General features: G+C 40.6%; 4 protein-coding genes across 6 annotated transcripts; 1 reads left to right on the forward strand and 3 right to left on the reverse strand.

The window, feature by feature from the left end:
* Nucleotides 1–1,288: 1,288 nt before the first annotated feature.
* Nucleotides 1,289–11,489, reverse strand: LOC113172399 (activin receptor type-2B-like). Of its 2 annotated transcripts, none has more exons than XM_026375349.1 (11): nucleotides 10,698–11,489; nucleotides 8,502–8,709; nucleotides 6,649–6,764; nucleotides 6,065–6,216; nucleotides 5,681–5,824; nucleotides 5,414–5,557; nucleotides 4,726–4,874; nucleotides 4,414–4,528; nucleotides 3,854–3,992; nucleotides 3,461–3,585; nucleotides 1,289–3,171 (listed from the first exon to the last, which is right to left on the reverse strand). In XM_026375349.1, the coding sequence occupies exons 1-11, from the start codon at nucleotides 10,747–10,749 to the stop codon at nucleotides 2,977–2,979; spliced, it is 1,539 nt and encodes a 512-aa protein (XP_026231134.1). In that variant the 5' UTR covers nucleotides 10,750–11,489; the 3' UTR covers nucleotides 1,289–2,976. The 2 variants fall into 2 exon arrangements, with proteins under 2 accessions (XP_026231134.1, XP_026231133.1); XM_026375348.1 differs by having other exon boundaries at nucleotides 3,461–3,591.
* A 2,071-nt stretch (nucleotides 11,490–13,560) lies between these two features.
* Nucleotides 13,561–15,326, reverse strand: LOC113172221 (gamma-crystallin N-A-like). Its single transcript, XM_026375090.1, has 4 exons — nucleotides 15,268–15,326; nucleotides 14,810–15,058; nucleotides 14,246–14,391; nucleotides 13,561–13,753 (listed from the first exon to the last, which is right to left on the reverse strand). The coding sequence occupies exons 1-4, from the start codon at nucleotides 15,286–15,288 to the stop codon at nucleotides 13,618–13,620; spliced, it is 552 nt and encodes a 183-aa protein (XP_026230875.1). The 5' UTR covers nucleotides 15,289–15,326; the 3' UTR covers nucleotides 13,561–13,617.
* Nucleotides 15,327–16,498: 1,172 nt separating this feature from the next.
* On the forward strand, nucleotides 16,499–18,301 carry ly97.3 (lymphocyte antigen 97, tandem duplicate 3). 2 transcript variants are annotated; one of them, XM_026374983.1, is made up of 4 exons: nucleotides 16,499–16,634; nucleotides 17,071–17,140; nucleotides 17,449–17,571; nucleotides 17,970–18,301. In XM_026374983.1, exons 2-4 carry the CDS (start codon nucleotides 17,092–17,094, stop codon nucleotides 18,074–18,076), a joined length of 279 nt encoding a protein of 92 aa, XP_026230768.1. In that variant the 5' UTR covers nucleotides 16,499–16,634; nucleotides 17,071–17,091; the 3' UTR covers nucleotides 18,077–18,301. The 2 variants fall into 2 exon arrangements, with proteins under 2 accessions (XP_026230768.1, XP_026230769.1); XM_026374984.1 differs by having other exon boundaries at nucleotides 16,512–16,639.
* A 365-nt stretch (nucleotides 18,302–18,666) lies between these two features.
* On the reverse strand, nucleotides 18,667–23,604 carry rheb (Ras homolog, mTORC1 binding). Its single transcript, XM_026373675.2, has 8 exons — nucleotides 22,900–23,604; nucleotides 22,229–22,300; nucleotides 20,936–21,003; nucleotides 20,717–20,799; nucleotides 20,573–20,629; nucleotides 20,425–20,472; nucleotides 19,994–20,075; nucleotides 18,667–19,469 (listed from the first exon to the last, which is right to left on the reverse strand). The coding sequence occupies exons 1-8, from the start codon at nucleotides 22,949–22,951 to the stop codon at nucleotides 19,377–19,379; spliced, it is 555 nt and encodes a 184-aa protein (XP_026229460.1). The 5' UTR covers nucleotides 22,952–23,604; the 3' UTR covers nucleotides 18,667–19,376.
* Between the last annotated feature and the right edge of the window lie 1,770 nt (nucleotides 23,605–25,374).

Raw genomic sequence — 25,374 nt, forward strand, 5'->3', positions numbered from 1 at the left:
ATACTGCTGTAGTGAAGCCAACCAACACACACACACACACACTCACGCACACAGAGTTCACATAAACAGGGAAGGTCACACAATTCAGTGAAACGTCCATTCACGCTACAATAAATGAATACATTGACTTTAAATCAAAACAGGGGATTTTGCATTCACAGGACTCACATGAAAAGGAAGAAACCCTTTACATTTGTCAAGTAAATATATACACAAGAATTGATTTTTTTGTTCTTTTGTTTTTTTTTTTTTTTTGAAGATGAGACTGACTCCATGTTAGTGTAACTAACGAGGTACTGCATGAGGTAACTGGTTTTTCTGTTCAGAAGAGCTGGGTGTAAGACAGCATTTGGAAGCAACTGATCACGGCAGATTTTCCTACGTGAACGTTGTTTTTGTTTTTTTCTTTTTTTTTTCCTGGCACAATACGTGAAAGCACCTGGGCCACGTTCAACTCACAGCATTTTTCTGTCCGGACGCTTTAAACACATGTCCTCATCACAACACGATCCAGGTGTGATGAGATGGACTTTATTGAGCTGCAGAAGAAAACCACTAAGTCACAGCTGAGTTTAATGACTGGAACTATGATACTGAAATGACTATTGCTGTATAATAAATATTGCTGGACCCTTGGACCATGCACATGCCACCATTTATATTACTCCTAATGGGGCTGCATTATCAAAATCAATCATGTTGTTAGACACACAGAAGATTCCTAAAAACATTGTTCTGTATTGATTGATGTTTTTTTTCCACACATTCTTTATCGAAACTGCACAGGAGCAAGCGTTATAGACCACTGGCAAAAATCACCATCTTTCCACAGCACTAACCAAAGCACAACAGATGAGCATGTGTTGTCCAACGTGGCTAAACTATCACTGTACAGGTATGAACATCACATCAGCGGGTTAATATTGAGGTAATACTGTTCAAACGAGTGGCCAATCACACAAGCCACCTGCACCGAACCATTCGGTTATTCTTTTTGTTGTTTGATGATGTTCACACTAAGCTTTCTAATGCAAGTGCTACCTACACAGCTTCTGACTCAGAGGAACTGATACCATTATTCATAAAACAGTAACACAATCACATTAGTGAAAAATCTGAAAATATATATGTATATATCATCACAGGGCTAGTTGTCAAAATGACTTCTAAATATGTAGCTGTGAAACTGAGAAATCCCTTTGTGTTTCTGTGAAATGGGAACAGTAATACCCTGATTTTGTATGTATGTATATATATAATGTATATTTATATATATATATATATAAAAAAAAAAAAAAAAATCAGTGTTCGGCAACTGTGTGTACACATCTATTTACAAGAATCTGCCTCTTGTCTTTCAGATTTTTTCAGCATTAACACCTTGACAACTTGTCAGGCTCCATTAAAAAAAAAAAAAAAAAAAAAGAAAAAGAAACTCCACAGACAAAGAGGCCAAACTGGCAATAAAATATCTCAACTACTAATACACAATAAAATACATAACACAAGTTGATATACATGTAGAAAAAGCCTGAGGTACTTGTCAGAATATCTGAGGTCAGTCTGGAGGAGTAAGCAGCTGAGGGCCTACCCAGTCAAAAAACAAAAACAAAAAGAAAACAACAGAAATTTAGCCTCACATAATATCATGGATAGTTATCACATGTTAAGAGTTATATTAACATAGAATACATGTACATCTACAAATCCTTGAGTATCCTGGAATAGTCACAGCAGCATAACGGACATTCAATGTATGGTATTCATGTTATGGTACAACTATGGCATTGCATTTGAGACAAAGGCAACCATTTGAGCTCTCCTTGCATGACGTACACTGACTGAGGTATCTGGGGACTAGCGTCTGAGTCTATTGAACAAACACCCCTGAAAATTAAAAACAGACATGTTGCTTACTCAAGTATGGCCCTCACAAGGATCAACCCCAACTACCTGCTCAGGGTTCTTACTTTAAAAAGATGCTCTGTAGCCATCTCATACCATTTACTCTTCAGTTTCTTACAACCACCCACACATACGTACATAAACTCACACAGACAGCTTAAAAAAAACAACAAAAAAAAAAAAACAAAATCAAGAATGTGTAACATTGCAACTCCAGACAACATCCATCAATGCCCCTGGCACTGGCAAAGGAGTAACTCTGAATTTCGACAATTAAGAAACAAAGAAATCCAGGAATATGTCCATGATAGCTAGCTGGATAGCTTGGCTCTCAAATTAGAGAAAATGTTCCAAAGAAGCTTACTGGATACCTGAGAGGTAGTTCCCCTTGGACAAGATGCTTGTCCCAAATCTTCGAAAAAGTTCAAATGTCCACTGCAACTGCTCAGCTCCTATTTAGCTCCCACCCTTACAATAAAACAGCTGTGCTCCGGCTCTTGTATCTTTTCCCCCGTTTTGAGGCATTCCCAGGTTTAAAATAAGGGAGCACACTCGAGATTAAAAATCGAGAAGCTTCGACCCCTGAGGAAGATGAATATATTTTGTCTAACAGTCTCATAACGGTTCCTCCGAGGTGTGCAGCATGACGTCCGAGGTTTGGAGCAAAGGTTCATTTCATTTGGCCGCAGACGATCATGACCCAGACAGGAAAATGAAAAAGGTAACAACTCATGAGGTAAAAAAAGACTAACACAAAACAAATACATGAGGTAATGACAATATTTAAGTTTTGACACGTAGGTGTTATCAGATGTGCCCATCGCATAGCTTATTACAACTACTTCCAAACTACAGCAGATGGATGTGTTAGTAAGATCCAAATTAAAAACACCAAAAACATTAAAACAGAAACTAATACCAGTATTGAAATAACACAGCAGCTGCATTCAAGTTGCTAGTTGTTGGGTTTTTTTGTTTTTTTTAATGTTTTTAAATATTCACGGAGATCCGCTGAGTTTGAGTTTGAAACATAAAAAGTCAGGAGCTCAGGTGAAGGATGGTGCCACCCGTTCAGGTGCTGGACTCTTTGGGAGGTAGGTCCTCGTTGGTGAGAGACGTCACAATGCAGACGGGGCTGTCAGAGGTAGTGCTGCTGATGGTTCTGGAGATTTGGCCAATGCGCTCCTCGACGCACCCGGCCGATAATCGTGCCTCCGCATCGTGGTCCCAGCATTCCTCGATGGTCTCGCACATCTGGCTCAAACCCTGCAGTTGCAAACCAGAAGTAATAACAGAGTGAGTTTAGAGTTATATGCTGTTATTTTATTAACACCCAGTACAATACGTAAAAATGTATTTCATAGAGTAGAAACCCTCTCTTTCTCTGTGGGCTAAAGTTGTAGAAATAACTGAGAGTGCCAAAAAAAAAAAAAACTGATTCCGAGAACAACTGTAAGCCCAGATATTACTGAGCTGTTGTAATTGGGAAAAAGGATGCGTGACATCCTGGTATTGCTGTTGAAACTGCAGTAGCAATTCTTCCACCGTTACTCACAGGATGTTTGAGCCAGCAGTCCTTCATGACTGGACGCATCTTTTTGTGCACTACCACATCCTGCAGATCCTCCAGGGAGGGATGCTGGCCTATTTCATCCTCAAACGGCAGCATGTACTCGCCAACTGTACCTGAAGAAAGGAGGTGAAACCACCGAATGGAAAGCATTATGCAGAGGTCAAGTCAAGTCAATAGAGCAGTATTTGGATTTTAGAAAAGTCAAAACATGTTCTCTGTTTAAAGAGTAACTTTATCCACATCAAACCTTTGCCCTTGATCAGATGACTTTCCCCAGACAAAACAAACATGGACTCTTTGTTTTTTAGGTGAAGCCTGAAGTACAGTGACCTTTACCCTCTGGCTGATGCAGCATTCCTGCACTATGTGACTCACCGTCAATGTCTGAGCAGCGGGACACCAGCTCCCACAGCACCAAGCCCATGGCGTACATGTCTATCCTCAGGAAGGAGTCTCGCTGGAAGTTGATGGCTCCCTCTAGCACCTCTGGAGCCATGTAACGCCTCGTACCCACCTGGCAGGACAATAGATGAAAGTTCACGAGTGCGTGTGCACTAAAGCTTTAATATCAAACATCCAGACAGACTGCAGGATAAAACATCTTTCCATTAAGCAGCTGCGTCCAAACCCTAAGTTACTTTACAGCTAATCTTTTGCATGAAGAATTCTTAACCCTACCATTCAATGCTAATGCCAACTAAATGAAAACAAAAACAAAGTGCACTATTTGTAACTCCTACATAATATAACACTGACACAATCTTAGGGTAGTTGGGCTAGTACAAATATTAATCCCACTAACTGCATAAATGTTTATCTTTTCAATTTAAGAGAGTGTGCATATTGCAAACGCTCCATGGAGCCATTGTGAATGTATCAGCAAAAAGAAATGGGGCCATTGCAGAAATTAAAACCAGAAGGGAGTTATTCCATACCTGACCATGAGTATCCCCTGGAGGTTTTCCTGGTTCAAACCGTACAGCCAGCCCAAAGTCTCCAATAACTGCAGTTAAATCATCTCGAAGCATCACATTCTTACTCTTGAAGTCCCTAGGATATTCATTTGAGGACAGTCATTAAAATGCTGTAATTATGCCGACATTAAGTCACGCTTATCAATCTGCGGAAAATTACTAAATCAAGCACAACCAGAAGAGGGCAGTACTAGTTTAAATTTTCATCTACAACCAAGAATAGCAGCTTCACAGTGTTGTAATGTTCAGGAAAGTGAGGCACGTTCTCCCTACCTGTGTGCAATCGTGGGTTTTGGCCCCTCTCCCTTGTAACTGGGAATGTCCTCATGGAGGTAGGCTAAGCCGCGCGACATCGTCTCGGCTATGTGACACAGCTCATTCCAGGTCACAGTGTTACCCTTCAGGTGGTCTGTCAGTGAGCCCTGTGCACCCACAAACACACAAAAGATTCAGGGACACTCTCACCTCAACCAAACACAGATGACACATGCACACATGGTACTAAGACAATTAACTGTAACTAAATATGTTCAAGTCACTGCGACGGATAAAAATAAGCTAAGCCTTCAAAGTCTTTACTCAAATGTAATGCTGCCTCTGTGGTTCTGGCAATTTTTGTGTAATAGGTTTTTGACGTACAGTACTTGGTGACAAGACTAATGAGCAGAATGATCTAGCAGCACAGTATGTTATTTAAGGCACACATATTTTAATACCTCAAGCATCAAAATGTCTGTATCCTTTCCACAATAGAGGCTTAGAAACATCTATATGCCTTAAAGATATAGTGAGTACTGCAGTCAGTACAACTGTCATGAGTAATAAAAGCGTCTTTAATAAAAGCTGTGATGCTGTAGTTGAGGTAAATAAAAGGCCCAGCCAATAATAGAAAATCTCCAGCACTTCTAGTCAACACAGGCGCCCTATACCTCACAGTATTAAGGCACACACGGACTCTCACCCTCTCATGAAACTCTGTGATGAGCCACAGCTCCGTCTCCAAGTTGGTTCCGTGTTTTTCTGCGGCAATGTATCGTAAGATGTTTTCATGTCGCATCCCCGGAGTCATGAATATGTCCCGCTCATTTTGCCATGACTGCTTATCCTGTGCAAATATAGACAAACCAGGGAGTTGTGTTTAAGTTGTGATGATTTATACAAGCACCTCCTGATGTTTCTTGTGTGAACAGCATACTGCATTACATTTTCTCCCTTTTTTTGGACTTACCTGAACAGGGAAGATCTTTACAGCAACATATTCACTCATCAACTGGGCTTTCCAAACGCAACCAAAGCGCCCCCTAGCTTTGATTTCCAACAGCTGCAGGGGTTTCAGACCCACCAAGGGGGAGGGAGGAGTGTGTCCTGGGTCCTAAACAAACAAGGAATACATGTCTTATTCTTCTGCCAAATGTAATGATACTCTGACATCCCTTACTACAAAATATTAAACAGAATATCACAGAAGAACTGGGTAATTTGCATAAATAGCAGCAGCCAACATGTTTGATGAGCAGTGCAGAAAATCTAAAAATCAACCAACAGAAACACAGATCTCACAGGTATCAAATTACTCTAAATGAGATTCAGAATTGTGTATGGCCCATCTCACCTCGCTCAGGTCCACGTGGCCATAGGGAGGTTTGCGGTGGCGGTACATCCACAAGGCCAGAATAAGGGCCAGGGACAGCACACAGAGAGGCAGCAGGGAGTACACCAGGACATTGAGCAGGGATGGCACACGAGGTGGAGGCCGGATTTTTACTGTCAAGGAGGAACAGAGTAATTACAGCATGTCATGCTTTATGACATGCAAGTTATTAGCAGCGCTGTGAATCCCCCCCTCCCCCTCAATGTGATTTTACAAAAAGAGCAGGGTAACGGTTTATCTAGACTGTCCATCCTTGTCCTGCGATTAACAAGCGATTACAGAGTCTGTAGAAATGTAGCAAACAGGCAATTGTCTGTTAATAAAATGTCACTTTTTGTCACCCAAGTTTCAGAATCTGCCAAATATATCATTGATATGATCTAAATTAACATTTAAAAAAGGTTAAAGGGTTCATAATTACGTTGCAACTATGCATTTCATTCTACTACTACATCCAAGGTAACGCTCCACTCCCACTCATCAGAGGGGAAAAGCAAAGACCTATTTTTTGCTTCTACTATAAGTGGGATGCATTTGCCACTCACCTCGGTTGCCGGTGCTAATCATGTCAGGAAGGTGGGTGAATCGTTCATTGCAGTAGTTGCCCTCACAGCAGCAGAAGAAGACCTGAGGGTTTTCCTCCATTGAGACACACTCTTGTCTGAAACATCAGATTATACACTTACACTATTGCTTAAATAACCGAAGGCCAAAACATGACACACAGAGATTCAATTCAATCACAACAGAAGTCATCTCAAGGCACTTTAAAGTGTAAGGTTTAAGAACTTCCAAAATATAACTATACAGAATTATATAGAAAACCCAACAACCCCACTTGAGCAAGCACTTGCAAGCAAGATGCTTTAATATTTAAAAGGATCAAAATAACATGACAGTAAAAGAAACAAGGCATTTTGTCATCTACACTGTAACTTGAAGGACAAAGTAGTTGAGTGTCTGATGCTTGTTTTGCTACAGCTACACATTTTTCTCTAGTGCTTGAGTGTCTTCAACCAATGTACTTGGATATTGGTGCCTGATAATGTTGCCATTATATCAGCCAACAGAGACAAAATTTTATATCGAGTGATTTTATTGAGAAAATATGAGCAGATCAACCTCATGTGGTCAGTGAATGTTTCAAATCGCAGGGTTTCTAACTCTGTAGGTCCATAGCTGACAATCTCTGCTCTTTCATACTACAATTCATCTTTGTGACATAGTGTCTTGACGTACTCAAAATTGCCCACCTGTTCATCACCTTTCACTTTCTGTCACTACATATGGAGCTTTTGACCAGGGAAAAGGGCACCTTTCCAGATTCCTATTATTATATTCCCTCTGTAGTAGTAATTACAGCCAACTACACATCAGGCCAAACCAATTTCCCTTGAAAGTGTCAACACATTAGTAGATGCAAGCCTACAATTTGTATGCATTCCATTCTGGTAAAGCATTTTGAAAGCACTTTAAGTTTAATGCGCGCACATGATCATCAAATTACCAAAACAGCTGTCATTCGACTAGTACAACTCCACTATTAATCCTTAAATACAGAACCTGCAGGTTAACATCAATACGTTTAAATCCTTTAATATAATGTTAGAAAAGCTGGGACACTGATAAAAACACATTTTATCCACAGATGTGTCATCTTTATTACTTCTTTTTCTCCAGCTTGATGAGAAGACGTACAGAGATGAGAGGCCAGAGGTTTTCAGCTCGTTCAAGTAGCGGTGACATGAATATTAAAACAAATGAGGCAGTTTCATGCCACACAGCTCTTCATGTCTACTTTAAAATTCTCCTCCTGAATTACAAAATCCTGAGTGGCCCAGTGCCACCAAATCTATGTACCATCATCGCACTGTGGACACTGAGCTGCACTCTGCACCGTCAATGCAGACTTTTTGTACAGTTCTTGTAGTGTGTATGTTTGTCTGCCAAAGTCAACATGCAAACGGATCACAGTGAATCTGGCAAATGTATGTGTATCATGCATCTCTAGGTGGATTCATTTTTCTGACTTGTTGAGATGTTATTGGAGGTACAACTGAATATTTCTTTATGAACAGCTCAAAGGATTAATTAATCATTTACTCCAGAAAATGTCAGAAATAAAAGTGAACAATGCACATCCGAGAGCTTAGGTTTGATTTACTCACCATACCAAATGCAAAAAAGACCTTGAATTTTCAGTGATATGAAAAAAGAAATAAACCAATGAATAGTCTACTTGTGTTGTGAAAATGTCCCAGGTCAGAAAGATAAATCTTACTGAACTACAGCTCACTGGGCTCTGTGAAGTTTGAGACTGTTGTACTCTGCCAATCACTCTGGGAATGAGCCAGATGCCTAAAATATAAATGTATGTGCACAGTGTGGATGATCTCACCTGTCATAGCAGTTGAAGTCGTCCAACCAGCACCCTTTCTTCACCAGCTTGATGGTCCCTGAGGAGTTGAGCCACGAGGCATAACAGTGCAGTCGCTTGTCCTTTTCCCCCTCGCAGCGCTCAAAGCCGCTCTGGTTGGTCCTCTCCGTACGCCAGTTATCATTGTAGTACACACACTCCCGGGTCTCCGCTTCTCCCAGACTGTACCCTGCGAATGACAGAAGGCCTCAGTCAGCTCGCATCGTAATGAATTGAAAACTCAGTGGCGGAAATGCAGACATATGGCACAGGATCCTCTCGGTGCCATGAAGAAACATCTCTGTGCAGAGCTTCTATCATCACTCTGGCACACGGCCAAGATTTGAGGCTCTATATAGTAAAAAGGAAGTTCCTCTGGGCTATAAAAAATTGTTGCTGAAGACTAGTTCAGGTTAATCCTATGGACTAAAAGATATTTTCAAAGAGTAATAAGTGAAACAGAAGGGGGAAATTACAGTCTTTAATTAAATATAACAATTATAAAATGCTTTGCTGTGGCACAAAAACACCACACACACATACACACACACCGGGATACTACTACTATAGATAAGGACTCCTGGAGTATGACACATCTGGAAAGCCAGATAAGACCTTCTTCTTTAAAGGGGAAATAGTTGGACATTTCCTAACCAGGCCTGAATGCAACAATAGCTGTCAGTCTCCCGGTGTTGAATTCTTTACAGAAAAGCTTTCTTCTTCTTCTTAGTGGATTCAGTGTAGGACACACTCGAGCAACACACAGAGGACATGTTTTTGATTAACGCTAAAGCAGATAACACGCTGTACATGTCAGTCCCAATCTCGCCTGGACATTCACGTCTAATCTTTGTTCACAGAAAAAAAACAAAACAGTGCCTGTCTCTTTAAATCCCTGCCTATAGGAGGCTGCCCATCCCCCAGTGTTAACCCCACCAACCCACTACACACACAGGCACTCTTACATGCATTTAGTTGTCCTGAAGCTTACAATAGACTCCATTTTGGCACATGGAAGTGTGTGCAATGGCCAAACATCATTCTCACTATTAAGGATGGAAGCAAAGAAGGCGGTAAAGACAAAAAAATACACACAGCAACTGATCAGTGATGCCCAAAGCCCCATTGAGCCGAGATGGCATTTCTGATATCGGTGGTCACATGATCTGGGAAGACTTACTACAAGATCATTTCCCAACCCCCCTTCCTCTGTCACTTAGTGAGGCTTATACCACAACAACACAAATTCTAGAGAAGCAGCTTACTATACACTGCTATAAGCCCTAATCTATAAACCAAAAAAAAAAAAAAAAAAAAGGTATTAGCCCCAGCACAGTTTCAGTTTGCCACTCCAGAGACAGCTGTGCCTCAACGGAATTTCATGAGGGAAAGTGAACATTGTTGTTATTCACAATAACAATCAGTGTTCATTACTGAGGAGGAATACCTCACTAGAGCCACAGCCTATTCATATCCGACACACAATGGATGGTTGAATGTGAGTTGCAACGCTGGCAAAATAAAATAATAATAAAAACACACACACACACACACAATAAACATCATTTCACGTGGTCCACTCACAGCTGTGTGTGTGTAACACTGATCTCAATTCAGTAAATACAAACAGCTGCTGCCTCTTCACATCAGACTCCATTGATTTCATTGTTAAAATAAATAAAAAAGGAAATCTCCTTCCAGAGGGAGCGTGTTCTCAAAGGCTGTGAACCACAAACAGGAGCTCAGACCTGAGATGTCGCCTCTAAGGTTTCAGGATGTTGATGCAGCTGCTGCCGCCGTGAGGAAAGGCGAGAAGGACGCAACAGTTTCTAGTTTGGATAAATATAGGTCGGGTTTGTGTTTACCTGCACACAAATAAAATGTCGGACGAGTTTTATGTTTTAAACCCGAACAGCCCGAGATGTCACTTTGATAAACCCACTGGGAAATAGATGTGTTAAAGGGACTGCTGGAGAAAAGGCGATTAAGGCTACGTTAGGAGAACAAAATCCCCGGAGCCGAGCGACAGCAACCACTGGCAACAAACTTTAAACTACTAACAAACAGCAACTCGTTCGAGGGTCGACGGGTTGTTTAAAAAAAAACTCCAAAAAGAAACGTGTGTCGAACAAGAAGGGAAACGAAACTGTTGCAAATCGTGAAGTTCGGGTAGCTTACCTGCGCACAAAGTTCCCAGAAGAAGTGAACAAGTCAGCCATGAAAAAGACATGTTCCGTTTTCAATACAGCACAGAGATTTCCCCCCGCTTTCCGTCGCGAACATTAAAACTCAGCTCGTCCGAAACATCAGTCCAGGATCAGACCGACCACAGGCCTCCGGTCCCTCCAGCAGCCTCACCACCACCACCACCACCACCACCACCGCCGCCGCCGCCACAACGCGTGTCAATATCCGCGACGCTGCAACAATGTTGCAAGAGAAGACAGGAGCGACTGGCCACCAGGCTGTTAGTCCAGGACTCGGTGCAGCGTTTGGCGTCGGAAGTGGCTCCAAAAAACCGAATGGGAAGCCTTGAAGCACCGGAGACGAGAGCTCGGCGCTGCTTTTTGAGGGGATTCACTTGAATAGTAGCAGCGCTGCGTCGGGAGGTCGGTCGGGGTTTACATGCATGTTACTGATCTGTGTCCAAAATGGCTTCTAAATGGGGAATGGGCTGCAAACAGGGAAACCCGGATGTGTAAACACAAAGAGGGGGATTCATGCAGCCAGCGAGTGACCTTAACTCGACACTGAAGCTACACGCCTGAAAAAATGACTTTATTTCAGCCTCGAATGGAGAAGAAAGACGTTATTTTAACGCTACAAACAACAGCAGGGGGGAAACAAGGTGTTAGTGAAAGATGTGGCTTTTCCACGTTGGTGTTTGTCCCGGTTCCAGCTCCACATTTGGCACTTTATGGAGTCAGAGCTGGTCATTTTAAAAGCTGCTGTTCGGTTCCTATCATACAGCACCAGGTTTAAATTATACTTCAAATAAAAAAAAATAAAAAAAGAAATAAGCATAAAAAAAGAGAAATTACTTTTTTAATGGAATTATTTTGTAATATCTGTTGCGAAAGACATAATAGAGATTATATATACTCTATGTATATATATATTTTTATATGTATCTTAGTTTTGTCTGTGATAAATATAATATATATATCTCTTACAGAGCTTTTCTCTCAATGATTTCTTATTATGCTTTAGTCTCAGTGCTTAAAATAGCTGACCTAATTTGGATACAATAAATGCTATTTAAAATGTACTCGTTCTAATTACTCACACATGCAACAACAAAATAGAGACAAATCGTGGCTCATAATCCAGCAATAAGCATTTTTATTGTTAGCACAAAATATATCTTCCCCATTTTCCAAAGTTAATATATGTTTTAATGGTCTGTTGGCCAAATTAAGTGCAGCATTGCACCAAAAAAAAGATGTGTTTTTGTGTCACCCTGACCACTCCACCAGTCTCCCAGTCAACAGACGCTCACCTCTGGAAGCATTTCCCTAAAAAGAGTTCATGTTCAACTTTTCTTGCTCGGACTAATTGGCTGTGCTTCTCTTTTTCTTCTCTACCTACTGAGAAAAAAAAGAAAATCTCAATTAGAGGAAGTAATTTAGCTCTGTGAAATAGAATAGCTGCCTTCGATAATAAAATATCAAAGGATGGAGTTTGCTTCCAAGCATTTCTACTCTTTCAAAGTTGAAGTCCTTTGTGTAGAATAAACTCCATCATCAGAGGAAATCAACAGTGACATAGTTAAAATGCCATTAAGCTGTGCCCACAGGTCCCTCTCGCTTTCTCTGTCTTCACATCCAGACTAATGGCATGTTGGTGACACCCAGCCAATTCATGCAGCAAATGCTCCGAGAATAAGGTTAGCTATAGGTAATCTCCCCTAAACTAGTGTCATTGAGTGTAACTCAAGACAAAGCATTTCCTCATTAAGCTATCCTATATTGACCCAGTAACTCAATAGGGGCCATGAGTGAAACCTGGTAAAGATAGATGTTGTGTTGTCATGACAGTTGGAAGAGAAAGCACATGAGTGCTCATTAAAGGTCCAGCGGCCACAACCGTGGTGTGACATTCCTAGAAGAATTAGAGCACAGGAGGAAATGATCCAGTGGTACATAAAAACGGGACATTATGAGCTAATAGGGTTGTAAGATGCTATTTAATGTAACTCATGCCAGCCTGTCATCAGTAATTCTGCACTGGACATTATGTGCATGGTGCATAAATACATCATGTGTGCATACATTAATATGAGCTACTATATAAAAACTAGACATACGCGTCCTTGGAAAAGCAATTTCAGGAGGATGAACGTCAAATAGCAAATAATGTTATGTTTGTGTCTTTCTATTCGTTTGTGTTATTGCAGCTTCTCTTTAAAAACCTTGAGGTGAGTGTCACAACTTCACAGCAGCATAGACAAATGACACTAGGTGGTAGCAGAGCTCCCTGGGGCAGCTGCAGCTAAGGCTTAAACCTGCAACATCTCTCTTTTAACTCCTGATTTATACACTATATGTACGGAGGACACACAGTTTGTATTGTTCAATGTTTGGCCAAGTGGATGATGCCTTTTTTGTCTCATTATAAGTTTACATTAGAGTACTACATTGATTATTGGACTGCGCTTTTTTGTTTTAACTATAAAAACAATTGAATTCCCCCCAGGTAGACACAATGCTTATCTATCTGTTAATTTGCATTCAGTGATATCCACAATATAACTTTATAATGGGTCCATTAGTATGAGAGGAGAACGGCTCTTAAAGATTCTGTAGTTATAGCGTATAATAGAAACCAATTACATAAATCATAGCCTACAGTGAAATGTGGTGGTTACTTGGCATAAAAGGAAAAAGAATGGAAATTGCGGAACTTGTAGGTTCACTACTTTATTTAATCCTTTGAATAATTCAGTACAAAAATAAAACAGCAAGCAGCGTCAAACATTTTCTTCATTTTTTATTATTTTACACAAAGTCTGTATGAGATTATTTGACAGTGTGCTGTGTTTCTCCACATTGGATAATCTCATCCCTGAAGTTACATTGCCAGTTACCGTGAGATGGTTTTAAAAGTAATTTGCCACCCTGCGAACAGACTGGATGCTGGGGTTCTCTGCCTGCCACTCCATGTGGGTGCAGTAGTTTCCTCTCTCCACGACGTACATGCGGCCACGGTAGTTAGGCTCCTCATACAACACCCAGCTGTTTGGAAGAATAAATAAAAGTAGTGACATTTAAATGTGCAATAATTTGTCTAATTAACTGCATAAGTAAAGTAAATACAAGGAATATGTTGGTACATAACACATTGCTTTAGGTTTATGACATATTTTAGGTTTAATTATATTTTATTTGTGGTGCTAAAAACATTAAAATTGGGCTGTTTTATAATAATTGTATAATTTTAATAATAAAGTATAATAAAGCTAGTTACATATTCACAGTAACAAGAAAAGTGTTTCTGGAAAGAGTTGCTGCTGATAAAATAAAAAAATGTCATTTTAGGGTTAAAAGAAAAATGCATGTTTGTTGTGATGTGAGTGGATTGAACCTTTAACAGTCTTCAAAAGGTTCACCGAAGTTATCAGTGTTTCAAAATTACAATCCATAATTAGAGCACATGTTTAAAAGTCTGCCTGGCAGGTTTATGACACAGGAATATATAACGCTATCCTTTGCTGCAGAGATACGTACGCTCCATCTCCATACACCTTGATGGAGTTGACACAGTTCTTTGTCAGGCCTCGTGCTTGCAGAAATGGACAGTCCTCACACAGCTCCACACACTGGCCGCTGAAGTTGTCTCCTTCGAACAGCTCCATCCTGTAGTGCTCTCCATGCTGGGGAGGATAATGACATGCCAGCTCTCTGAGTCACAGCGACAATGTCCGCCTTCACCTCACTGCAAAGGACCAAGGCCTTCTCCTTTGTGTGACTGTGCAAACACTTGTACCTATAGGAATCTAAAGGTTAAATGTATATGTGGAGGACGATATGTACAACCCACAGTCTACGTCTGAAGTGCACTTTCTTTCAGCCGATGGTATCAATACTTGATATGAAACGCTGCACGTTGATAATATGTCTGTGCTGCAAGACTTCATCATTATACACTGAAGTAATTAATCTATTCTAAAAAAACAACAGATGTGCATAAATGAGGCTACACATATGCCAGTCTGCCATGTTGATTAGTTTCACCAAGCAAACATTTGTCTGTCCCTGCAGCCTCATGGACGCACGCACACACACTCTTACCATCCTGATGGGCCTGCAGGAGCCCATGTGGTCATTATGTGCATTCCAGCGCTGGAACTCGGGGTATTCTCCATGCTCCAGAATGTACTGTTGGCCCTTAAAGTCTGGGTGGTCGAAGCAGACGAAAGCCCCGCTCTCCACACGGACAGAGTTCACTCTGTTCATGAAGCCTCGATCCTGGAAGTTGTCGCATTCACTGCAGATCTCTAGTTTCCTCCCAGTGAAGCATTTTCCCTCATAGAACACGACCTGTTTTTTTAACAAGATTAAAATATTTTTTTGACCAATATAGTCAAACAGAAAATCCTGCAAAAACTTATTTGTAACACTGAGCCACAGGTATCAGAGAAAAACCTTAATATCTAATGTTGGACCAGTCATCTGCATTATTGTCTTTGTGACTTTTATTGGTGAATTTGAATGCACCACTGTGGCTGCATTCTTGTTGTGGTACTCACCTTTCCTGAGTACTGAGTCATTTCCCACTGTTAGCTGTTCCAAACTAGTCACAAAGTATAAGAGTGAGAATATTTGGACAGCCAGATATATATGGCCGACAGAGAGTGCAGTGATATCGCGAGGCAGAGGCAACAAAGGCACAACAATGGGGGATTTAGACATTTTGCCACATGGACACTTTCTCTTACATGTCCCAGTGCTGATATTGGACTTTGGCTCTGGAGGGCAAAACAATGGAGGGGGGACAGAGAGAGACATTTTGCTTTGACTGGGCTTTGGGAGTGAAGGTGCACCGAGTTGAGGTTGCAGAGTAATATTTGGGTTGTGTCCAGATGAGGGGAGTCGAGCTGTGTTCGCATAACAGACAGCAAGCGGGAAGATGAAGGTGAAAGGACATGAGAACGACCCAGAGCAAATAACAAACCCTCTAACAAGTTGAGCAAGTAAATGGTGTAACTGTGGAAAGAATGAGGTGTGGCCCGACATGATTTCGAGCTACTTATCCATGTCTGAGTTTTAATGGCAGGATGAGGAAGATAACAAAGATCCTTTACTCCAAAGCAGAAATCTCTCCAGCTTTTCTTTTGTTGTAGTCTCTCTGCTGCTGACCCACAGAGTATCTCTGAATCAATTTAATGTTGACCCATAAAAAATCTGGTAGGAGACCCTCAGTTGCAACGGTAAAAAATAAATACAGAAATGAAACACCCGGTTTACTGGGGGATTATTTGAACCAGAAAAGGTATACAGGAGAATTTATGATGTTGATAAATGTTTAGTTTATATAATTAACTACTTTATATTTTTCAGTCTGAGTAATTTTATCTGAGATATTTTATGAATTCATTTTGAATTGGGTGTAAAAGTTAAATAGGTTTGCCTTGAGTGTTTGACAGATGGTGGAGTGTTGCTGCCTTTGTTGCAGCTGTTGTATTTATTGAGTCTTTTCATGTTTAATATTGATGTTGGTTAAGGATAAGTTCAGGATATTAGACCTTAAATGTGTCAGACATAATACACCTAAAGCAAACACACTGAACCTTTGGCTAATATCCTCCAGTCCTCTAATGGTACAAATTCCACTAAAATAAAACTTTATAGCCGTCTGTGACAAATGCAAAATCTCATGAATTATAGACAGGAGTGGACAAAGGGTGGACAGCTATTGCATAATTCAGCAATCTGAGCATTGGGAAACTGTAACCCCTGAGCACACTGTACCCAAGGTGAGTACACTTAAAAGAGAGACACCACTTAACGGGACGTTTCCATGACAGGACAGGAAGTATAAAGGGGTATAAATACAGGGAACCCAGATGAACAGATATCAGTTATTGGCAGACGCCAGGACAGACAAATCAAGAAGGTACAGTACGTACGCATGAAAGGTTTGCTTTCAGCTCTCTTATATTGATTATTTTGCCTGCTTAACATGTTCCGTTCGTTTTTGAAACATGGCGGTACAATATTAAAATCAATATTAGCTCAAATTCTGTTTCACATATTTGCTAAGATTTACTTTTTGCTACATTTAATTTGTAAATTTCAAATCAAGGAATTCCAGTGACATTTATAGATATTAAAATGTAGTAAAAATGCACAAAAAAACAACAGAGGCATGGTGGCAGTTTTTCTAAAATAATAATAATATCTTTACTCTGATGTATTTCAAACCTTAAAACCACAGGATGCTTGTTGTGTGACTGAGAAAAAACGGAAGAAAGTCATGTTTTGTATCATGAAATCTGCACTAAAAGTACAGCACATACCATGTTATCAAATTTGTGCTTAATCTCTCACAGGCAGCCGCATTGAGCAGAACAATGAAGCTGTTGGTCTTGGCTTTAACCATCACCCTGCTGCTTACAGCTGGTGAGTCTGTCACTGATTCTCCACTGAATAAACACAATGTCTGCTGCTGTGCAGCGGGGAGGTCTGCTTTCTCTTAGTGATAGCTAAGAAGTGAAAGTTATTAAGTAAAAAGCAGCTGACTTACTTGCAATGGTCATAATACAATATCCCATTTGGCTCCATCCTCCCCACTTAACACCCTGTTGGATTCAATCAAAGCATAATAACACAGGATAGATTTTTACAGAAATGACAGATTTCAGATAAACTCAGGCCATGGGAGGTACAAAACAGGGCCTAAAATGTTTTCTTTGTGTTTTTGGCCTCAGGTGAAGCCCTGAACTGTCACCGCTGTGTCTCCAAGAATGCCGGGGGCCCGTGTGAGCTCACTGTTGAGACTTGTAAACCAGGGAAGAATAGCTGTGCTGCTGCCAAGTTCCTCAGAGAACCATGTGAGTTCATCCCAATGCTCAAACCATTTTATCACAAACAAGTACAAGTGCTTGAAAATGAAAATTTTGACCAGCATAATATAGAAATATTCCTTGCTGTGAGTTGTAGTTAAGTTAAAGCCTACTGATGAGAAGGAGTTTTTCATGTGTATGAAAATTAGATGGCTAGTGACATTTGTGGTGAGGTAAAGTGCTTTGTACGATATAAAGAGAAAATATTTCCAAAGACCATAAGGTAAGAATAGCAGAAAGTCACCTGGTTGTCAGCTACCACCGTGTCCAATGTTTGTGAATCATGCAAACATGTAAAAATGTCTCTACTACAGGGAAATCCCTCTTATTTTATAAAACGCCCCCTTTATTTGACGGCAAATGTTTCCTTTTCTTTACTTTCTTAGATGGTGAGTTCCAAAAATGCATGGCCCTGCAAGACTGTGAGATGCTGAAGATGAACGCCTACATCAGTATCTCATGCTGTACTGACGACTTGTGCAACACGTTTTAAAATTCAATATAACAGTCTATTTAATGGCGATCAGTAATCAGTGTTCAGATTTGTTGGGGTACCACTGAGCAAGGCCTTCATCCTACAGTGACTCCTGCTGACTGTTGCTGCAGGTGTAAACATAAGTATGAATATAAAGCAGCTGCATTTAAAAAAAGGAAAATAAATCTCTGTATGAAACCCTTACCCTGACAAATAAACTATTTGCTACAGGTTTGAAAAACAGCTTGTGTCTGTGCTGATTTTTAAGTTTGAAAGTTGTTTGACTTTTCTTCTTTTTCAACTTTCACATCAGGTCAACTATAAAAACTGCTTCTGAGCCTAAAAAACAGTCACAATCAAACGGCTAAAGTTCGGTCAAGAGTTTAATAGTCCTACATGCTGTCATGTCTTTTCTCAGGTATCCGATCCACTCACCTGTTGGTGTTCTGCTCCTTCATTTTAAAAGAAACTGATTTTAGTTACTTCACTGCAATGAGCTGTTTGTTTGTGCTCTTAATGTATTTACTATTTCATATTTATTAAACTCGGTTTCCATTTGCACATTTTCACCAAAGATTCATATTCAGCCGTGTCTTACATAACCACTTTTTGCTTTAATGATTACAATCAAAAACATTTGTACATTTTCAACATTAGAAAATGGATGCAGTTCTTTTTTTTTTTTTGCCTGACAGTAACTGCTTTGAAAACAAACTGAGGAACAGAGAAGTGAGGAACTGTGTGGAGATGAAGTAGAAAAAGAGCTGTATATTGGAAGGGACAAAACAGCTGGTGATGTATCAGAAGAAACGTCCATGTTTACTCATCAAGTTTACGAGCGTACACCAGCCAGACATGACATTTCTCTTATCTCTTGTTATTAAAAACAGAAAAGGGCTTGTGGGGAGACGCATAATGGGAAGCTAAGATGCATCAAGCCACCAATATCTCTGTCCTTAGTTACGGTTGTCATCATTACCGAGCACAGGAAAACATTTTTTCTGATACACCCAAATGATGTTCTGTGTGTTGCATCAGTGCTGAGCACAGAGATGGAGGAGGGGTGGATTGTGGGTAATGTAAGGTAAGGGAGCCACCACTCATCCGTCCTTTTTATCAAACACACAAAGAAAACAAGGATGACAAAAGGAAACAGGGAATACTGATAAATAATGGTGGATTCAGAGCCATAAATAGACAATATTGGATATTTAGGACCCTGGGGGGGTGGAGTCAGCTGAGGTGGAGGAGAACTGGCAGCTAGCCTTCAAGTAACGGGATTTCCCAGTGCAGTGTCCTGTGTGTTGATTGGGAGGCTCTACATCATGGAGCAGGACGTTTTTCCTGGCTGCACGCCGCCGTCCATCTTCTCTGCCTCCAGGATCATCCTCCGGAAAACCTCCACAGCTGTCTGAGAAGAAAAAAGAGGGACACACAAGACGCTGTCACATGTCTCAGCCACCACCGGGTTTTCAAGAACAGGATTTCAGCTGTACATAGAAGCTCGTTGCGTTTGCTAATCAAAATCTGGCCTCTCCCTGGATGTGAATGTAAAGCATGCAAATATTAGTTATTGTCTGGAGAACATATTTCAATTTCCATATCCTCAAATTGGAACACAGGTTTTCTGTTGGCTCTTCAAGCCAAGAAATAAAAAATAACTTGGAGTTATTTTTATACTTTGGAAAACTCTCTTCCTGTTTTTACAGGCTGGGAAACAAATGTTTGTCACTTTTCTGCCAACGAACGCTTGTCCTTTAGTGGTTAGGAACCTGGAGCTGAAGCCAGCTGCAGGTTGCTGTGAGGCATTTATGGTTACGTAATTCCTTAAGGTGAAGTGTAATTCTGTATTTTTTTAAATAAAAAAAACAGACCTTGAGAATACTCAAATCCCCAAAACAAGTAGAACATCGTCTATATGCCCGTGGCTCTTACCTGGTTCTCTTTAGCTGAGGACTCCATGAAGGCAGCGTTCCAGGATTCAGCTAATGCTTTTCCTTCTTCACAACTGATTACTCTAAAGAAAACAGTCACAACAACAGCAGGAAATCAACACAATGCAAAATAAATCCGCTCTTATAAATAATTCCATTCAATCATTCCTGGGAAAGTCGTATTTGAAGGACTACAATACACACACTTAAAAAAGAAACAGGTTTTAACCTACTATACATATTAAAATCTACTCTGTGTTTGTGTTTAAGTGTCATGTCAGGCATGTTCAGTTCTGCATTTCTGCTACAGACAGCTTGAAAAAATATGAAAGACTTAAATAGAAATGATCATTTAAACTGGCAGATGCTTTGACCCATGTGTTCTGTGTATCGTGGACTAACTGGACAGTCTGAGTTTGTTTTAGGACGCACCGTTCCATATGTAGGTCGTTCTTGTTCCCGACAAGCATAATTGGTACTCTGCATTGGAGGAAGATGTACAAACAGCACATTGTCATTTATGTACGCTGTACGACACGTGTCTTGAAAAGCAGTGGACATGAGAAAGGCTGATACTCACTGAACCTTTCCCACCATGTCCAACAGTTTTTCATGGATAACTTGTACAACTTCAAAGCTGGAAGAATTGAGAGCATGGTTTTCCTTTTAGACAAAAAACATATTAGATATCTCTGTGCCTTCATAAAGGGGAAAACAGGTTTACCTTTTATTAGATGTAACTGAATAGACCAGAATGTAACCATTGATGTCTATGGAGTAGGTCTGTGGGAAGATAGAGTACTCATCCTAGAAAGGCAGAAATTGTGAAGAATTAACAATAGCACAGAATTAAAAGGCGTTCTGACAACATATCAACCAACATTTACATAAAAACCAATACTCCGTGCACAGGGTAATTGAAAGTGCTATCAAACATTCATACCTGTCCTGCTGTGTCTACCAGCTGCAGATGGTACTCTTGTCCATTTATTGTGATCATTTTAGTAAACGCTGCAGTTAAGAGAAAAAGAAACAAGAAATTATCCTACAGAACTTGAAAATCAAAATATTGTAATCATCAGAAAACAAGGCATTTTCTAGTAAAGCACATCTGTACTGTACTCTACAGGAGAGCCGACTGTGTTTTTATTACTCTATGGTGATAGTCTGCAGATCTGCACACATATGAGCAACAACCTAGTTATGGATCCATTTTGGTTTGCATAGGACCACTGGGTTCATCCGGCACAAGAACATCAATATCTGCCTGGAGATGTGTCATATTATCTACAGTGGGACTGAGGGATTACACAGCCTGCAGCATCTTACTGATAACCCTGATGCTTTGTTTTTCTATGTTATCCATCCAGACATTACTTATAGATACAGACCACACATTCGAGATATGCAAGGTGGTATGTAGCATGATGGAAAAAAAAAGAGAAACAGCCGACAGGTAGGGTTCGGACTCAAATCTCTGGAGTGTCTGGAAAAATGTTTATTTAGGAGGTTGGTGGAGAACTGTACAGTAGGTTCCTCCTTTGGCACAACGTGCCGTATCTTCTTATATCAATCAGTCAGTGGAGGTTTATTTCAACCAAACACTACAACAGCTCATTCCTGAATTCCTTAAGAAAAAGTTCTTCAGATTAGAAATATGGTGAAATCTGCAGCTGTAGCGTGTGTAGTGGTGGGAGGCCACACTGGACACGTCTTCAAATCATATGAGTTTAAAGGAGGAACAAATCAACAGATGAGTCAGTGATGAAAATAATCAACAGTTGCACCCATGTACTCTTATCTTGCATGAACAGTGAATGAACTAGAAAAATCACCCAATGGTCGTCGCGTGACCGAAGTTTCACATCAGGGTCATGTGATAACAACAAAACCATCTCCACGGCAACTGAGCAAGTTGATTTTGTATAATCAGAGGCTTGAAAAGCAAACATGTGATCACACATGATAATACTCGATGAACCACACGGACGCAACACTGAGCAGAGTGGGCACAGAGTCAAATGATACTACAGCCTGTACTTCACATCCAGACACAGGAAAGAGTTGTAGAGCTGGAACGATTTCAATAATTAATAGTTATTGAGATTTAAACTGTTCAGTACTTGGTGTACAGAATAAACTGGCAATAGACAATAAGAGTGTGTAGGACTTATACTTTATATTCATATGTATGAGGTGTGAGTGACTTACAGCAGTCCACAAAATCCCCACTTACTGTTTTCTATTGTTGGGTCATATGAGTCAACAAACTGGCCTTCCACAAACTGAATTGTCAAGGAGGACTTTCCTGCAAAAAGAAGTGAGAAGCACATTAGACCCTCAACATTTAGGACAACTATTGTGAATGGAAACATAAAAGCACTGAACGCGTCGTCTCTTTGGTTGGTGCTGCCATGCTGGCTGGGCCTCCTCTGGTGTAATGTGCCATCTTGTCATCCTTGAACATCCTTTCGCTGCGCGCAAACTGCGCTTCTTTGGTTACGGAGTCGAATTAAAGAAAGTGCACAGCAATGCGTCAAATCCTGTAGCCCCCCCACCCCTCCACCGCCCCCCAGGCCTTCACAGAGGATGGCACCAGAGCGCGCAGGGTCACTCACAGAACCGTCCCAACGAGCAGACGAGTCCAACATCTGTCTTTCACACATCACGCGAGGCCTCATGCGTCCTAAAAAAACCCCACCAGGCCAGGTCTCACCTGGTCGCGCTCGGAGATGTTGCGTGGCAGCTGCTACTCCCTATAATAAAAGTCTATTATAGGAGGAGTGAACCGCTCTCATAACGGACTTAAACTGACCCGAAAGGCCGCTGAAATCTAGGCTCGGCGCCGCATCTAAGGCCCCCGGGGTGTCCTTTCCCCCCCTTGCGCATCGTCTTGGCGGAACTCACCTACGGATCTGTACCCGAGGATGGCGATTTTTCGTGACTTCGGCTGCGGCATATCTCGTTCTGGTTATCGCATCTAGTCCTCGGGGTCTACCGCAACCTCCAACCGGAATGGCATCCAAATTCAAGGAGCGCAGAGATTCGACATACAGCCTCCAGATGGCAGCAGGAATCCCTATTCTTTCTGTGCTTATGAGGCAATTTACGCGCACGGCTTGAGAAACAAATAATGTTATTTCAAGTCATATGAAAAAAGCGTGGAGTATCTATAGATCTACAATAACTGCGTCACTCCCCTTTGCTATGTAATGAATTAGTAATTACTCCTGCGTCGTGATTGGCTACAAACGCAGTGAAGGCGGGCGTTGAAGCCTTTTGTAAAACTCTAATTGGATGAAGCGGCTGTGCGTCAAACAAGAGCGCCCCAGCTTTGAAATGTGATTGGCTGTTCCACGCATTATGACGTGCTGGGTGGTCGGACGCAATGTCATTCATACATTACAGGGTCGGGGAGAAGGGCCAGCGTCATTTTTTAAATATACAGACATCATGTAGTCATTTTGTTACGGCCTCTAGAGAGAGACAGTGTAACTTAGAGTAAAATATAACACATCACAGTGGCTATAATTACCATGAAACAGCTTAAGCTCTCTAAAATCAAAGGAACATGGACACACGGTTAATGCCTATGGAATTATTGCTCTATTACTGCCTATAGAATTATTATAGGATTATAGGGTCAGTATTTATTACTACAACTGCAGCTTTTATAGCAATATCAGTAATGGAAAAACATATATTACTGAACACTGGCTGCAGAGGAAGATAAGTGTATTAATATTGGTACTCAAGTGCAGTTAATTTACATGATATGATAATTTACAGGAAAGACTCAGAGTTACATATTATGTCAGATCAGTTTGGAGCAGCTGCAACATTAAAGCACTGCAACAGTCGTGCAAAATATGTTTTTTTTTTTTTGCTACTTTACTGTACACTGAACATTTGCTGTGTATGTATGTATAATAAGTCATAAGCTCATCTGTACCACATATCAAAATACTTGTCCCACTAAGTTCAAGTTAAGAATTAGGTTGTTAAGTCTGTCACTTCAATAATATGTCAATAAAATAGTTTAATTTTTCATTATTTCTATACACTTGATTGGTATCTTGCTATTTCATGGCCTTGTATTTATTTTATAATGCTATAATTTAGATAAAAAATAATATAAGCTGGAGAGATGCAGCACAGGTTTGCTGTGAGTCTTAAGATGGATGCAGGATTTGAAGAGACACCTTCACCTACTTTAACATTGGCCAGTAGATGTCCTCATAACATCATTTATATCTCACACAGGACCCAGCTACAGAACCAGTGGGGGCCTATCTTTAAATGCACACACAACTGCTGTATATATATTTCCATAGAAACATCATCTTCTAATTACTGGTTGTTTCCACCTTTTGTTTTTGTTTCAAACTCCAACTCTCATAAAGCCCTGTTGCTCAAGTTTTAGCACACAATAAGACAAACTCTCCAAAACCCTGCTGCACCTCACACATAAATCCGGCTACACTTATTTCTGATTATCTGAGCTGATAGCGTATTCCATTATAGATGTTAAAATACCCATGTCTTAATATAACTGTGGCCACAGGCGTGCAACAATACCACAGGCATTCAGGCCACAATTAGTGGGGTAACCCCATAGGGCAGACACTGGAATTCAAAGCAGACATGGCAAAGGTGGTGAGATGATGAGAGTCCTTAGTGCTTTTAAACTCTAAGGTTACTTATGAGTGTTGGTCTTCTTTAGTATTTCTCCAATTTTCTACACAGAGGTTGTAAAATTGTTGCATGCTTTACATTTTTCTCACTGCTCAAATGCCACTTTAGAGTTTTTTGAGTAAAAGTCTTAAAATAATTATATGCTCTCTCAAAAATAGCCAAGGAGCCCAAGGGTGTGCAGTTTTTCCTGCCCTGTGACCAGCGAAATCCCCTGTTTCTCTGTCACGTCCCGGCCCATTACTACTTAATCAGAGAAATGTCCAACTTCCCGTCACTGAGACCCAACTGTTTCGCCTCCACATAAACCTCTCAGCAGTGGACACAGGAAATCTCCGGTGTCAGCAATAGGCGATTTGTTCTGCATGACATTGAGTGTCAGAAAAAAAATGTAAAAAAAAAAAATGGCTGAAGGGTGCAATACAATACACACTCATACACATGGACACTGTCACTTTCTCTGCCTCTCTGTACTCCAGTCTCTCTCTCTCTCACACACACACACACATACTTAAAACACACACTCTTTCAGGAAATTATGATGGCCAAGAATAGGTCACACTGGTAATACAGCCATGTTCTAGTCAGGGATTACAGTGTGCTGACACAGGCCAACAATAAATACCCCCTGCAGGAACAACAGGTGTCTGACAAGATTGTTTCACTTTAATAAAAGGCTTACACAAGCCT

The sequence above is a fragment of the Anabas testudineus genome, chromosome 17 (assembly GCF_900324465.2).
Source record: "Anabas testudineus chromosome 17, fAnaTes1.2, whole genome shotgun sequence".
Lineage (NCBI taxonomy): Eukaryota > Metazoa > Chordata > Actinopteri > Anabantiformes > Anabantidae > Anabas > Anabas testudineus.

Excerpts from the sequence above, each read along its gene's own strand:
- LOC113172399 (XM_026375348.1), bottom strand. The coding sequence starts at position 10,749 with ATGTCTTTTTCATGGCTGACTTGTTCACTTCTTCTGGGAACTTTGTGC. Across the intron at positions 6,765-8,501 it reads GACTTCAACTGCTATGACAG|ACAAGAGTGTGTCTCAATGG; the intron begins GTGAGATCATCC and ends CTGATGTTTCAG. Across the intron at positions 3,993-4,413 it reads CAGGGGATACTCATGGTCAG|GTGGGTACGAGGCGTTACAT; the intron begins GTATGGAATAAC and ends TTGTCCTGCCAG.
- LOC113172221 (XM_026375090.1), bottom strand. The coding sequence starts at position 15,288 with ATGACTCAGTACTCAGGAAAG. Across the intron at positions 15,059-15,267 it reads TGACTCAGTACTCAGGAAAG|GTCGTGTTCTATGAGGGAAA; the intron begins GTGAGTACCACA and ends TTAAAAAAACAG. Across the intron at positions 14,392-14,809 it reads CCTGCAGGCCCATCAGGATG|CATGGAGAGCACTACAGGAT; the intron begins GTAAGAGTGTGT and ends TATCCTCCCCAG.
- ly97.3 (XM_026374983.1), top strand. The coding sequence starts at position 17,092 with ATGAAGCTGTTGGTCTTGGCTTTAACCATCACCCTGCTGCTTACAGCT. Across the intron at positions 17,141-17,448 it reads CACCCTGCTGCTTACAGCTG|GTGAAGCCCTGAACTGTCAC; the intron begins GTGAGTCTGTCA and ends TTTTGGCCTCAG. Across the intron at positions 17,572-17,969 it reads CAAGTTCCTCAGAGAACCAT|ATGGTGAGTTCCAAAAATGC; the intron begins GTGAGTTCATCC and ends TTACTTTCTTAG.
- rheb (XM_026373675.2), bottom strand. The coding sequence starts at position 22,951 with ATGCCGCAGCCGAAGTCACGAAAAATCGCCATCCTCGGGTACAGATCC. Across the intron at positions 22,301-22,899 it reads CCTCGGGTACAGATCCGTAG|GAAAGTCCTCCTTGACAATT; the intron begins GTGAGTTCCGCC and ends TTCTTTTTGCAG. Across the intron at positions 21,004-22,228 it reads TGACCCAACAATAGAAAACA|CGTTTACTAAAATGATCACA; the intron begins GTAAGTGGGGAT and ends TCTTAACTGCAG.